The sequence below is a fragment of the Miniopterus schreibersii genome (genome assembly GCF_964146895.1).
Source record: "Miniopterus schreibersii genome assembly, chromosome: 19".
Classification (NCBI taxonomy): domain Eukaryota; kingdom Metazoa; phylum Chordata; class Mammalia; order Chiroptera; family Miniopteridae; genus Miniopterus; species Miniopterus schreibersii.
The window spans coordinates 22,338,693-22,354,002 of record NC_138119.1 but is presented as its reverse complement, the minus strand read 5'-3'; the positions used below and the strand labels follow the sequence as shown (position 1 = coordinate 22,354,002).

Genomic DNA, 15,310 nt, shown 5'->3' with positions numbered 1-15,310 from the left:
TCAGCTGTTGATGGGCATTGGCTTAGAATCCAGTTATGAGCTTTTACATATCATATTACTAAACTCTTGACGTTTTAATATTTATTTGTCTAATAAAAAAGTAAGTCCTAAACTTTTCATAGGGTATCTTCCCACTGATGACCTTCGCAGGTGATTGACCGAGAGCTGGAGAAGACTCTTGTTATTGAGGATGACGTGCGTTTTGAACACCAGTTTAAGAAGAAGCTGATGAAGCTGATGGATGACATTGAACAGGCTCAGCTGGATTGGGAACTGATGTGAGTGACAAGACAAACTTACCAGGGAGCTCCAAGAGGCATTGGGTCCAGGTGGTAGGAGAAACAGCTCAAGCTTCACTTGCCTGGTTTTCTCTCCATAAACATTGCCAGAAACGAGAAGTGAGCAGAGGATAGCCACTGGTTTCTGCATGTATGCACTCTGCAGGGTGAGAAAGAAACTGCGGGAGATTGTTTATGTGACCTGGAGTCTGCCTGCAGATCAGGGGCCCTCAGACTGAGCACTCACGTAGGAGCACAGCAGAAATCCCGCCCTCGAAGCACCTTGAGCCTTGGAGGGGGTGTGAAGACAGAGGAGGAGGCATTCATTCCAGGGCCAGAGTCCTGTGTCACACCGGAGCCTCAGCTCCCAGTAGAGCAGGTTCCCTCTGTAGCCGTTGCCAGTGTGGGAGGCTGAGCATGGGGAGGGCTCCTCTGTTGGGAAGGGAAGCTATGCAGATGGGGGTCGGGGGGAGAACACTGACAGTGGGGTTTCACGGAGGGTCAGAGGCTGTTGCAGGAAAACCAGGCTCACCGAGTGAGTGGTGGCTCTGAACTGACATTTATGAGTTAACAATGAGTTAATGCCCATTGTCTGCCACTTTTGAGAATTGAATTCTCTCTTTCCCTCCCTCCCTCCCTCCCTCCCTCCCTCCCTCCCTCCCTCCCTCCCTCCCTCCCTCCCTCCCTCCCTCCTTCTCTCTCTCCCCCCTTCCCTTCCTCTCTCACTTTTTAAACCAAAATGTGACATTTTTACTTCTCTCCAATGAGGCAGAACGTTTCCAAGCACTACGTTCTCTCCCCAGCTGCGTGTCAAAGGCAATTTCATTAAATCAGCCTGTCCCTTTGGAGCAGCTGCTTCAGACAAGTCCCCACTCCTCCCATCCTTGGAGAGGAGCTCAGCTGTGGGCCCAGGCGGAATATTCTTTCTCAGGAAACACACCATTCTGAGCTGAAAAGCAGCCTAGTAATGGCTCAGCTGACCCGTGGGAAATACACCCAGCAATCAGTACAGTGTGGTAGAGAGGCTGGCCCCCTGTCAGACAGCAGTCACCTGGTTAGATCCAGCCCTGTCCCTTGAGGTCCCTGCCGTTCCTATAATCCTGCAGCAGCCACCACACCTCAGCCTTCCCGAGTCTGTGGCTCTGTGGCTCCGTGGCCTGCGGTGGAGGCCCCACAGGCGCGAGCCTGGAAGCTAGTTCATGCTCACGGACCTGTGGACAGACAGCCTTCACTTAAGCCGGGGATCACAGAGGCTGGACTCGGGGGGCCTGCGCCTCAGAACTGGCAGACGCCCCTGCTCACTCCGAGTTTAGTTGGTGCATTTCTTGGGACAAAGTACCAACAGATAAAAATGATTGTCCTGGTAAGAACGTAGGAAAAAAACAAGATGTTTTCTAAATTTCACAAATTTTGCTGAAGTCAAAATATTCCATTGAAATCTATTTATAATCCGAAAGTGTCACAGTGGTTTCAGATTTTTCACCTCTGCTTCCTAAAATGAGTAAGAAACAAACGTTACTTAAAGCTGACGAGCTGGCCATGGCTGGCCATGGCTGCCGGTTTACAGCTCTTCCAGACAGAGGACCTAGTCAATGAGAAGACTAGGACAGACCATGGGGATCCGGGGCAGTGCCAACAGGAACATAGCATCAGCCACCTAAGTCATTTAAATTTCCTAGTCATCACATTGAAAAGGTAAAAACAAATGAGGTGCGTTTCACTTTAACATACATTTGACCTAACCCAGCGTACGCAGAGATTGTTTTAACATATAATCAATATTTGAAAACTACTGATGAGATAGCCTACATCCTTTTTTCATACCGTCTTCAAAATCCAGTGTTTTACGTCCACAGCACACCTCGATCCCGACGCTAAGCTTTCGACTGCTGAAGTAACTGTCATCCTACCCAAACAAGACATTTTGTTTAATAATAATAATTGTTCTCTTTAAAATAAGTTTTGGGTAACAAATGTGACGTGTTTATTGTGTAAAATATTTTACACATCTTCAATTTTAAAATTTAAATTAAGTAAAGTGAAAAAACTGAGTACAAACTCAGTGCCTCGGTGGCTTGAGCGCATCTCACGGGCTCAGCAGGAGTCTCTTTTCCATTTGATGATACCGCGGGAGGGAAACTCAGGCTCTTTAGTCTGAAGACACATGGCTGAGGGGATACGCCTTTGATGTCCTCAAAGAACTGAATGTGGACCTAGACTCATTCTGGAAATCCTGGGAGGTTTTGACAAGGGAAACTCCTTGACTTCTTTTTTCAACTACAGTTTATATTCAGTATTATTTTGTGTTAGTTTCAGGTGTACAGCGAAGTGGTTAGACAATCATACACTTTCCAAAGTGTCCTCCCTCCTGATACATCCAGTCCCCACCTGGCACCAGACATGGTTATTACAATATTATTGACTATATTCCCTTGGATGTTGAAACAGAGAGTTTTAGGGCAAAACAGAGGAAGTCAGCTTTCCTTAGCAGGCGGGAGGCAGGCACCTCCTCCAGGCAGGCACCTCCACTTGCTCAGGGAAGTGGAAAGCTGACGGGCTCCAGACGAAAGCAACGGATGGCAGACCCGTGGGAGGCCTGCGGGGAGGCCGGCGTGGAAGGTGCTCGTGCAGAACAGCGCAGGCCCGGGGCCTTTCTCAGAGCTCAGAGCAGAGCACCCGGGGGGAGCGTGGGCCGAGCTAGGTGAGGGTCGTTCTCACCGGGAGGAGCCCCCTTGGGGCCACCCGGGGTCCCTGGGTCTTTTCCTGCAGACGGCTTCATTCCCACAGCCCGCTCCGTCCTGTGTCTGCCACCGGCATTGGGAGAGCCGTGCAGAAACCACAGCAGGCTGAGACTCTGGGGACCCGAAAGTAACAAGCCCAGGATTCTCACATCTGGCCCCTTTTGTCCCCTGCCGACCTCTGTAAACACAGCTGGAAACCCCACACCACCTTTGGGAAATGATCCGCAAGATCTTTCCTCGCTTTACGGCTTGACTTTCTGGTTTAAACACTGGCTGCCAGGCGAGCGTGGATGTTGATGAATGGAGCCGGGGAAGTGGCCCCACTGCCGGCAGGTGACAGTCGCAGGTGGTGACGGGCGCGATGAGCCGGGGGCGCGATGCGTTTCACACAGGGACACGGTCGGCGGGAGCTTTCAGCAGCGCCCGCAACGCCGGCGTCGTCCTCGCGGCCGGCGGGGGTTGAAACTGGGCCTCGCCCTCTGCGCTCCCTTCCAGCTACATCGGCAGGAAGCGGCTGCAGGTGGAGCAGCCGGAGAGGGCGGTGCCCCTGGTGGCCAACCTGGTGGAGGCCGACTACTCCTACTGGACGCTGGGCTACGCCATCTCCCTGCCGGGCGCGCGCAAGCTGGTGGGCGCCGACCCTTTTGGGAAGATGCTGCCCGTGGACGAGTTCCTGCCGATTATGTACAACAAGCATCCCGTGTGAGTCGCCCCGAGCGCCCTGCGTGTCCCCGAGCGCCCTGCGTGTCCCCGAGCGCCCTGCCTGTCCCTCCTCCCTGTCCCCGAGCGCCCTGCCTGTCCCCGAGCGCCCTGCCTGTCCCCGAGCGCCCTGCCTGTCCCCGAGCGCCCTGCGTGTCCCCGAGCGCCCTCCCTGTCCCCGAGCGCCCTGCGTGTCCCCGAGCGCCCTGCCTGTCCCCGAGCGCCCTGCCTGTCCCTCCTCCCTGTCCCCGAGCGCCCTCCCTGTCCCCGAGCGCCCTGCCTGTCCCCGAGCGCCCTCCCTGTCCCCGAGCGCCCTGCCTGTCCCCGAGCGCCCTGCGTGTCCCCGAGCGCCCTCCCTGTCCCCGAGCGCCCTGCCTGTCCCCGAGCGCCCTCCCTGTCCCCGAGCGCCCTGCCTGTCCCCGAGCGCCCTGCGTGTCCCCGAGCGCCCTGCCTGTCCCCGAGCGCCCTGCCTGTCCCCGAGCGCCCTGCGTGTCCCCGAGCGCCCTCCCTGTCCCCGAGCGCCCTGCGTGTCCCCGAGCGCCCTGCCCGCCCCTGAGCGCCCTGCCTGTCCCCGAGCGCCCTGCCCGCCCCTGAGCGCCCTGCGTGTCCCCGAGCGCCCTGCGTGTCCCCGAGCGCCCTGCCTGTCCCCGAGCGCCCTGCGTGTCCCCGAGCGCCCTCCCTGTCCCCAAGCGCCCTCCCTGTCCCCGAGCGCCCTCCCTGTCCCCGAGCGCCCTCCCTGTCCCCGAGCGCCCTCCCTGTCCCCGAGCGCCCTGCCTGTCCCCGAGCGCCCTGCGTGTCCCCGAGCGCCCTCCCTGTCCCCGAGCGCCCTCCCTGTCCCCGAGCGCCCTGCCTGTCCCCGAGCGCCCTGCCTGTCCCCGAGCGCCCTGCGTGTCCCCGAGCGCCCTGCCTGTCCCCGAGCGCCCTGCCTGTCCCCGAGCGCCCTGCGTGTCCCCGAGCGCCCTCCCTGTCCCCGAGCGCCCTGCCTGTCCCCGAGCGCCCTCCCTGTCCCCGAGCGCCCTGCCTGTCCCCGAGCGCCCTGCGTGTCCCCGAGCGCCCTGCCTGTCCCCGAGCGCCCTCCCTGTCCCCAAGCGCCCTGCGTGTCCCCGAGCGCCCTGCGTGTCCCCGAGCGCCCTGCGTGTCCCCGAGCGCCCTGCCTGTCCCCGAGCGCCCTCCCTGTCCCCGAGCGCCCTCCCTGTCCCCGAGCGCCCTGCGTGTCCCCGAGCGCCCTGCCTGTCCCCGAGCGCCCTGCCTGTCCCCGAGCGCCCTGCCTGTCCCCGAGCGCCCTGCGTGTCCCCGAGCGCCCTGCCTGTCCCCGAGCGCCCTGCCTGTCCCCGAGCGCCCTGCGTGTCCCCGAGCGCCCTCCCTGTCCCCGAGTGCCCTGCGTGTCCCCGAGCGCCCTCCCTGTCCCCGAGCGCCCTGCGTGTCCCCGAGCGCCCTCCCTGTCCCCGAGCGCCCTGCGTGTCCCCGAGCGCCCTCCCTGTCCCCAAGCGCCCTCCCTGTCCCCGAGCGCCCTCCCTGTCCCCGAGCGCCCTGCCTGTCCCCGAGCGCCCTGCCTGTCCCCGAGCGCCCTCCCTGTCCCCGAGCGCCCTGCGTGTCCCCGAGCGCCCTGCGTGTCCCCGAGCGCCCTCCCTGTCCCCGAGCGCCCTCCCTGTCCCCGAGCGCCCTGCCTGTCCCCGAGCGCCCTGCCTGTCCCCGAGCGCCCTCCCTGTCCCCGAGCGCCCTGCCTGTCCCCGAGCGCCCTCCCTGTCCCCAAGCGCCCTCCCTGTCCCCGAGCGCCCTGCCCGCCCCTGAGTGCCCTGCCTGTCCCTGCCCACACTGCAGTCATGAGCTTCCCTGCTCGGTTTCTGGGCAGCACTTGGTACTTTCTAAACGACCTTTCCGTAATCATGACCCAGAGAGGTTGACTCGAGTGGTTATCCCCGTCACAGATGGGGAGATGAGGCAGAAACGGTGAGTCTGGCATAGGGGTCCCGCCTTAATACCCAGCGCGTAGTTTGAATGGACATAATCTGCTCAGTCCCCTCCTCGTCTTTGGTCGTCTTACTTCCATAATCCGTGCACCTCAAGGCGAAGGTCAGCTTCCTAAGCACCTCAGATTTTTCAAATGATTTCTCGGTGCGTGTCCTGCTGGCCGGGCAGTGGCTGGCGGCCTCGCGGAGAGCCCAGGCCCGTGAACAGCCATGATGGTACACCGTGATGGCTGCGGTCATGGGTGGGGGCTGGAGGCTCAGGGAAAGGGAGGTGGCCTCTGGGGAGGGTGCCCACGGAAGCAGGCAGTGGACGCCCAGGGCTTCTGTAGCCCAGGAGTTCACTCTGACCAGCACGTCTCCGAGGGTTTGGTCATTGATGGTTTACTTTTCAGTCTCCCCGATAACCTGTGAGTCCCTGAGGTAGGCAGAGTCTTCCATCTCTGTGTCCTTAGAGCCTAGGCCAAGCTCTACAGATAAGAGCTGCTCTATCAGAGATTCCTATAAACTCATTAATGGAGCAGGAGGCAGGTTCTGACCTTGGCTCCTTCTCTCGGTTGCCGGGTTCCCTCCTCACCCGGATGGTCTTCATTTCCGTGGTTAAGAGCTCCTGCCCCCCACCTTGCTGATTTTGTCTCCTGTCCTCAGTAGAGGTCGAGCTCCCTGCTCTCTTTGATATAACTTGTTAGAGACTCACTTTATCTCTGTATCTGGGAGAAACATGGAAGTGAGCCATCAACCCCTTAACAGAAGGGAAATGAACACCTACGGGGCACTCACTGACCTAGGAGCCGAGTAGATGTCACCTCGTGTAATCTGCGCCCTGGGAGGGAAGTCAAGTCATCCCTGGACTTTACGCTCACAGGCAGCTGGAATGCAAAGCCACGTTGGCATGCCTCCAAGCCTGTGCCAGTTCACCTGCCCCTTCACCGCCTTCCAGGTCCTGCTGCTAATTCATTAATCCAGCAACGGGGCATTTTCTACAGAGCGATCACATTTATTTATTATTATGGTTCCACAGCGCTTAATTCTTAACTTTCAGAGTAAGAGCTGAAATTCATTTTAAACTAGTCTATCCAAATGCAACAGAAGCATCCTGATTTTTTCTGTGCGTATTTTCTTAGATCATCTGAAAGCTTCTAAAGAAACTCGATTGCATTTATAGACTAACGTTCCCCACAAAGGACACAATTTAAAAGATAATTAGATGAATCCCTGACCGTTGAAGGGACAGGCAAGGCCCCCCTCTCTTTTCCCCTGCTCCGTGAGCGCTCTGCCCCCTCACACGCGTGTGCACCTCTTGTTTTCAGAGCTGAGTACAAGGAGCATTACAAGTCCAGGGACTTGAAAGCCTTCTCTGCCGAGCCCTTACTCATCTACCCCACACACTACACGGGCCAGCCGGGGTACCTGAGTGACACGGAGACCTCTACCATCTGGGACAACGAGACAGTGGCCACTGACTGGGACAGGACCCATTCCTGGAAGTCCCAGAAGCAAGGTCACATCCACCGCAATGCCAAGAACACCGAGGCCCTGCCCCCGCCAGCCTCCCTGGACACTGTTCCTTCGAGGGATGAGCTCTGAAGGCCCCCCCTGGGGTTCGCCACCCTCTGGTTTCTCTGATGGGCTATTCATCTGTTCGCTCTGGTTTCTTCTTGTGGCCACAGTCATCTAACCGAAGTGGTCGAATGTAATTGACCAAAATTAATATGTTTCTGACAAGGAAGGAGAAATAAGAAAATTAAGCTCAAATTTTCCTAAATGGCTAGAAGATAGGCTTTAAGGTGCCCATTAAGGTAAACTTTAGTGTAGACACCTAGTCCTCTAGTTCATCACCCATTGAGACTGGTTCTCACATTGAGGTTGAAAATGTGGCTCAGAGACTTGTCCAAAAGAAAGGCGATCACTTCACTGCCACATCAGTGACCGGGTGGGCAACGTAACCACGCCAACTGGGTCACATCTATTGGTCTAGAGGGCTCATTTTATATCATAGATGTGACCTTGAAAACTAAGGGTAGGTAACAAGTTTGGGGGGAGGGAATCAAATCGTTTAAAATCAAATTGGGCTTTTTGTTTAAAGGAATTCTGTCATGAGCCTCATTACAAAGTGAGTTTTCCATCGTAGTCCTCGTTACCCAACAGGGGTGGGTATTGGGTCTGTCTGCGACGTGGCCTTCGACTATCGTGGCAGCTGAAGCTCTCAGAGTGAGGCTCCCGCTTGCCACGTGGGTATAGTTTAGTAGATATTTGGGGGTTCGTGTAGATATTTGAGGGAAAAGGAGTTGAAATGTTGGCCTTTCTGACTGTGGTCACTTGAGTTAGGATGCTCTATTTATGAAGATAAATTTAATATATAAGGGGTGAGGGTTGGCGTCTAACTTCTGTCCCAGGGGATCTGCATGTCGGACGCTCCCCTCCACCCCCGGCCTGGGAATGAATTGCAGGCGTGAGTTTCACGAGTCACTGTTAGGAGGCAGCAGCTGCCCTTGCCCGAGGTTTTCATTCTCGTTGGAATTATTTATTTTACAAAACGTGGGGGAGATATCTGTACGATAAGGCAGAGAAACAGATGTTTCAGGCTTTATCGTGCTTACAGACTAAACACAAGGGCACCCTGGGGGGTGAGCGGTCAGTGTAGACACATCAGTTCCGCGATCTGTTCTCCTGCATTTCCCGAGAGGACTCTTGGTGAGTGGGAGATTCTAACCACCTGGAAGCAGATGGTTCTCCGTTTCAGGTGAGAGGCCTTGGTCCAAAACAGTGGACTGATCAACTGATTGAGGCCAACCGCCAGGAAGCTCTCGGAGTCAGGATCCTGGGCAGGCCACCTCTGTGCTTCTCCGTAGGTTGATTTCCTGTAAAAGGCAGACTTGGCTACATCACCTCTTCCAGCTCCACCGTCTGACATCACCGGCCGTCATGCTTCAGGTTTACGTTCTCCTGCCCTCAGGAACTAAAGCTTCACCTCTGGAAGTAGCCTTCCCAGCATCCTGTCCGCACGCTCCTCCCTCGGTGTCCCCGTGTTGGAGCAGAGGCCTTGGGCGAGGCTGCCGCATGTGACAGTTTAGTGCTCCCTTGGTGAGGGCCCCCGGCTGCAGAACAAGGCAGCTCGCCTTCCGCAGAACACCAGCCTTGGCCTTTCTTCTGGAATTACCGCTGATATTCCTCTGCGTTGACTAGTAAGGCCAGGAAACTGAGGCGAGGGATCTCGGCTGACTCTTAATTTTTACCGCTTAGACAAAGCAGTCAGAGCTTGACTCTTTTTTTCTAGGGAAAAAAAAAACAGGAAGAGCACCGGAAGAGCTCGTGAAAAACCCTTAGGCAATTCCTAAGGTTTCCTTGGGTATCTCGTACTTTGCGTATTTCAGTGTGTGCGAGTGTGCGTGACCTTCATGGTATTTTTTTTAATGGGGCGGGAGGTGGCTGGGGTGTTGGGAGTGGAGGGGTACTGAGGTTTTTTTGTGTGGTTTTGTTTAATAGAGAACATTTTCTCTCCCCCATCAGCTGGTCTGGTGGGTTTATGAATTCCCATTCTTAAAAGACATTGGTTTTAAATTCTAGAATTTTTTTAGATTAGGGCTGTTCTACTGTGAAGAAAGTTCTGGCTCTCTTAGCCCAGCCGTTGCTTCTCCCTGCTCAGGTCTGGAATCCCAAGCAGTGTCCCCTTGCTGTGAGCACTGCAAGCTGCCCACCAGCATTCCTTTACAAAGTCGCCTCTCCAGCAGCCCAGGGGTTCCTTGACCTCATTGTCCTTCCTGCCTCCCCTCTAGTCTCAAGTGAAGACGTCTGACCTTCGCTGCATCAGAGGCTCTGCCTCCAGCCGTGGCACCTGTTCTCTGCCTTTGGAAGTCAAACCCCCACCTGGATTCCCCATCTGGATCCCTATCTGGATCTTGGGATCTGAGGTGGAATCTCCTGGACAGACAACCGTGATGTCAGCAGTGCTGGTGCTGCTGAGTGTGGGTGGAGTGTCCACAGCTGGCAGAGGACACACCATGTGGGCCTTGCTTTGGGTTCATGGGGCCACTGCAGGGACTCTGGACAGCAAGAGCGAGCCAGCATCCCAGCACCCTACCCCGTCTGTCATGCTGTGTCATTTCCCGAGAGGAAGTGAGAAACTACTATTTGCCTTCTAGAGCTCTCTCTGAAAAATTAAAAAAAAAATTTTTGGGCTCAACGCTATGATTGTTCATTGGTTCCTCCAACATGATCAATGGCCAATATTGGGATTCCAGGTCTGCTCTGGAACAAAGGTGTGGAAGGCAGAGATAACCATCACAGCTGCGTGATCCCCCTGGCAAATGAGAGAGGGTGGCCTTCCTGTGGGTGGGGGTTGTTTTAGATGGCTGGGTAGAGGTGGGTCAGCTGAAAAGGATTCTAGGCCACAGAAAGGCAGGAGTCCCCGGTGGGAGGGTGCTGAGGAAGAGTCCATGTGCATTTTTGTGCTATAGGTCAGCCTGTCCATCAAAAGGTACTATGATGCTTTTCCAAAGTCAAAGAGCTTTATCCTGGGCAAATAAAGTTGAATCCATGTTCACCTTAGTAACTCGAGTTTCAGATCATGCTGCCTAAAAACTTCAAAAACAAGGTCTGAGCACCGCTCTATTTAGGCCCTGTGCTGGGCACTAAGATGCTCAGAGGACTAGGAAAGGTCCCCACTGCTGTGGTTGAGTGGAGCAGCCATGTGAGCAGGTGGCTTTATCTCAGAGGCTGGAACAAAGTGGGCCGTAGGACCCCAGAGGACCTGGTTCCGCTGGGGAGGACTGTTGAGGCAGCTTTGTGGGGAAGGTGACAGTTGTGTTGGCCTGGGGGGCACGAATGGGAGTCTAAACGAGGCAGGAGGGTTGGGCAAGGTGCGTGGGGGTGCTTACTGGGCACTGCGAAGGCGTGGGGCTGTGGCAGAGACGGGGAGCTGGGTAGGACAGAAGAGTCAGATACGTGTTGGGGTTGATGACAAGAAGCAATATTGAGACTGGATCATGGTAGCGAGGTAAGTCGGCTACCCTCCCTCTTCAGGTTGCCTCGTCATGAATGCCATTGTTCCTGGGTGAATTTTAGGTTTCGTCCTGATGACAGTGCAGAAATTTCCAGTAAAATGCTGGTGTCTGAAACAAGGAATGTTCCCAGCCACCTGCACCCTTGGGAATCTTTTCACTTATGGTAGGATTAAATCTCTCTAACAAGGAACTGTCACATACAGGTGAGGGGTCTACCCGGTGCTTTTGAGACGTTCTCTCCAGGTGAACAGACGGGAAGAGGAATGACCCAGGAGGAATTAATTCACTGAGGAGTTAAAATGAGGCTGGGCATGTGATAAGAGCATGGCCTGGGTAACAGAACCCTAAGAGCAGGCAGCCCTGGAAATCATCGCACCAGACTTTATGTTTCGTGGTGATGTTTATTATTTCAGAGAGAACCTTCCTCCCTAGGATGTTCTAATTAAATGTGGCTGAGGGAGGAGGGTCAGGCAGAGAGAGCAGTGGCATGTGAGGTGGCCTCCCTGTGACAGCAGGTGGCGGCCCTAAGTCCACGCAGGGCTGCTGAGACAAGAATGAGGAGTCGGGCCCACGGTGGCCCGTGTGTCCTTTCTGCCTGCTTGGAAAAGAGAGAGATGGTGGCGGGTTCTGGTGCACAGATGGCGGGCAGTGGCACCTCCTCAGGAACGGAGCAAGAGGATGTGGCCTGACTCAGAGCACGGAGAGGCTGGGGGAGCTTCAGGAAGTTTCTTCCCAGGCGTGTTCAGCACTGAATGGGCGTCCGGGCAGGTGGTGCGGTGGCTCCGTGAGAATGTGCTGTTGCAGGACAGGGCTCCTCCTGCTCTGAGAGTTGACCTAAAACGGCCTGTGTGTTTCCTTCCACCCCGGGATGTGTTAATATTGAGATGATCTTGCTCTGGCCGCTCCTGTGACACCAGCTGGGCTGCTCCCAGCCCAAAGCCATCCTCCCATCTGCCCGGAAAGGGGTGGAAAGAATGAAGAATTGCCTCTGAGCATTGGTTTCCCTTTATGTTTAATTTACTCAGTTTATTTGTATGCTCCTCCCTGCGGTTTCTTCAGCTTGGCTGCCTCTAGAATGGGCGTTTTAATAAAATCTCCACGTCTGAGCAATTCCAGGGCTCGCAGAGCGCAAGCTTCCCAGCCCCCCGTGGGTCCAGGGGGGCTCCCCTTGGTGTTTCCAGGTCTACAGGAGGCTGGACAGACAGCTGAGTTCTTGCTCATGAGGGAACCTTCAGCATGTAGCAGACGGCCCTCTGTCTCCTCCTTCAGAGAAGCTTAGAAAATAATGTGACAAGTGTCCTTTTCTGAAAGAGAACCTGCAGTTTGGAGAAGACCCCAGATGGGAGCTGATGCTCACGTGGTGATGGTCAGGGCTGAAGGGTTTTAGCTGCTCTGAAAACTGGCGGCACGAATTGTGGAGATTTGATGGGGCTGTGATTGTTCCCATGGCACAGGGAGGGACCTGTGCTGAGTGCCAGGGGACAGAGGAGAGGCGCAGAGAGGAAGGAAGTGGCTTCCAGGGCACAGAACACAGAGCCTGGGACAGAAATGCGACGACAGAGAAGAGACAGATTCAGGCCCCTCAGCGGAGAGAGTGAGGCCAGAAAAGAAGGGAGGGCCAGAGGGGAACAGCAGACCTGGGGAGGCTTAGGCGGCAGTGGCAACACCTGGACCCTAAAGTGGCTGCTTTGTCCCTTCGAACCTGCAACAGTGGGAGAGGCCCCGTGTGGTTCAGCAGGACACCTGCAGAGGAATGCGGGGGACACCTAGGGCCCCCCACCCCAGGGCTTGTGGACCTGCAGCGACTCATGGTCATGCACCTGAATGGTCCCTGAGCAGGGAGAGACACAGGAGGGAGGACCCGAGAGAGGGGAGGGTGCCTTCTGGTAACACAATTGTCCCTCCCTGACTACAGAGGAAATTCAAGAAGGTGGGAGCCTCATGGGGACCACTGCTGACTCCATGTGGTGACGACGCTCTGGCTTTGGGAGGGACACGCCCGCTCAGTGGGCTGTCACAGCCCGGCCAGCGTGCGTCCACACTGCAGCCTGCAGCCCGCCCGGCTTGTGCTCAGGGCCCCGGGGGCCCCGGGCCCCTCTCCGGGAGCCTCTGGCCTGCGGCTGTGGAACAGGCTGGAGCAGCCCTGGCTGCCCTCCCAACCCCGAGTCAGTCTTTCCCGAAGCTGCAGCAGCCTTCGCTCTCCCAGGGCGCCGTGCACACAGCCGAAGTCCCACCTCTCGGCCAGGGAAGGGGCCGGAGGGCTTCAGGGAAGACGCGGCTCCCCCAGGCCAGGCCTCCCGTGGTCGCAGCAGCCGACTCTTACTGCGTGCGCCCAAGCCCTTTCTTCACTCACGTGGGCTGCGTCATTCAATCCCGCGTGAACCTCCACAGGTGGGAACTATTGTCAACCCCTGCTTTTCGGGTGAGGCAATGAGCTGAGTGACTTAGCTAAGGTAGTGAGTGGCCTGGGAGTCCATCCCAGCCACACCAAACCATCCATGCGGCTTCTGGTGTGGTCTGTCTCACTTATTTCTCACTAACATCTGATGTTTCCATCTCTCTCTCTCTCTCTCTCTGAACATGTCACACACACACCCGGGGGGGGGGGGAGAGAGTCTGACATATAAAAGAGCACCCCCAACCCCTCTGTCTACTTCCCACCTGTGACATCTCATATATTGACTAGTCAGTGATGACTTGTTCTCTGACTTCTGGAGGCTCGGATGCCAGCTGTCGTATGTATAGACAAGGATCAGAAATCGATGTCTGGGGGGAGCTAAGCCTCACTGAGAAAGCTCCTCCCATTTTGAAACTGGTGCCTTGACTTATATTTTTTATGCCTGGAGCAATCCAGAAACAGTTTAAATCATTCACTCCCACTTTTTACACGTGTGTGTGTGTTTTTCTGGTTCCCCTTATGTAAGAAATTGGAACTATACACAAAATGTTGGTTTGGGATGAACCAGTGGCGGGGATAAGATTTCTTCAGAGGAACCTGTGATCAAGTACTCGGCGGCCGGTAACTGGCTCACAGAGAGGCCGAGCAGCCCCGCCCCAGTCATATCCACTCCTCCTTCAACTCCTCCTGCAGTTGGTGCCTGTCACGGGAGACCCTCCCGCTGCACCCACCCCACCCCCGTGGGTGCAGGGATCAGAAATGGATTCAAATCTTAGCTGGGGAGCTCACTCACAGCGTGATCCCGATTTTTATAGCCCTGTTTCACCTGTGAGATGGGATCATGCTCAGGACAACAGGTAGCAGTGCTCTGACCAGCAGCTCCATGTTCCTTGGAGACATTAAAGAGCCAACCAGGTGCCCATCTAACCCGGATGCTGTGAATTCACGTGGCTGGAGGGCTGGGGATGGAGAGAACCGGGGCATGCTCTCCTGCTCCACCAGGTGAAGGCAGAGTATCCATCAGGAAGGCCTCCTGGGGCCGGGGCCCAGCCCCATAGGACGCGCGTGAAGTGGGGCCGGTAACCCAGAGCTCTGCCCCTAACCTTAGGCAACTGACTTCGCTGCTCTGGGCCTCAGTCCATCTTCGTAACATGAAGCGGGCACTTCGTCACCTGTGAGATGCCTTCTGCCTTCACCAAATGTTACCACACTGGGCTTCTCCAGCCGTGAGGTGAACTGCTTCCACGCAGCTTTCTGGGTAGAGATGCTGAGAAACCACACCCAGCAGGGTTTTTCAGATTCTGAGCCTAAATGATTACATCTGCCTGGCTTCTATCTGTTCTCTCGGGTTATGTGTAAACACTTTCAATTTCCCAGGTTTGTTTCCAACAACTACATCTGCAAGTAGCTCCTAGTTTAGTCAAAGTAGGAGCCGCATTACAAGCATGAGAACTGGTGGTGACTCCATGCTAAAAAATAATAAATACTGTAAGGCTAATTGTAGACTGAATTCCTCTTTCTGGCATTTCCCCCTCCTTTGAGCACTTGTCTTTTTTCAGCCCTCCCTTGGCTCTGTGCAGCCCCCCTCTCAAGTCCTCACTGCCAGCTCCTCCAAACACTCTTGATGACTGTGGGGAGAGAAGCTCGCGCACCCGACTCAGAAGACGTACCTCCTTGGGGACAGTGATGCTCACCGACTACCCTCTGGGTGCTCCTGCATCTCCCCGCCTCCCCCGCACTGCGGACTGACCCTGTGGATGGAAGTGACATTGTCACTGTGGTCTGAGGCAGTTGGGGACAGTTCTGAGTTCTCTCTGCCGTCACTGAGACCTGAGCTGGCAGAATTTCAGGAAGGAAGCTGCCTGGATCCTTGACCACCAACCATTAGAGGAAAGTGACTAAGGAGACCTGCCTGGCTGGCATGACACTGTGACGGGGGGAAGTAAAACTGTTGTAAATCACTGCGATGCCGTGGACTCGTACTTCAACCTAGCTTATTACCTCCCTTCAGAGTGTTCAAGGAGAGTTTCTAGGGAAACCAGCAATACTAACCACAACAGAAACACCTTCTCCCGGTGGAACTGTGGTGCAGGTTGTAGCCAGCGGTTACGGCAGCATCTGCAGAAAGAGAACCGGCATCAGGAGGCCCTCCCGACACCACGGAGGCCCCGGCACGGAGCAAAGCGCGTGCCTCCGGGTGGTCCCGTGCTGCACGGCAAACTTG

General features: G+C 55.8%; 1 protein-coding gene across 1 annotated transcript in view; it reads left to right on the top strand.

Annotated features, from left to right (window-relative positions):
• Positions 1-9,868, top strand: part of COLGALT2 (collagen beta(1-O)galactosyltransferase 2) — a 75,615-nt gene extending 65,747 nt beyond the window's left edge. The window contains exons 10-12 of the mRNA XM_081121007.1: positions 151-278; positions 3,515-3,721; positions 6,996-9,868. Of these exons, the coding sequence (XP_080977133.1) occupies positions 151-278; positions 3,515-3,721; positions 6,996-7,272 (612 nt within the window). The 3' untranslated portion in view covers positions 7,273-9,868. The remainder of the gene's footprint in view (positions 1-150; positions 279-3,514; positions 3,722-6,995) is intronic.
• Positions 9,869-15,310: the final 5,442 nt, after the last annotated feature.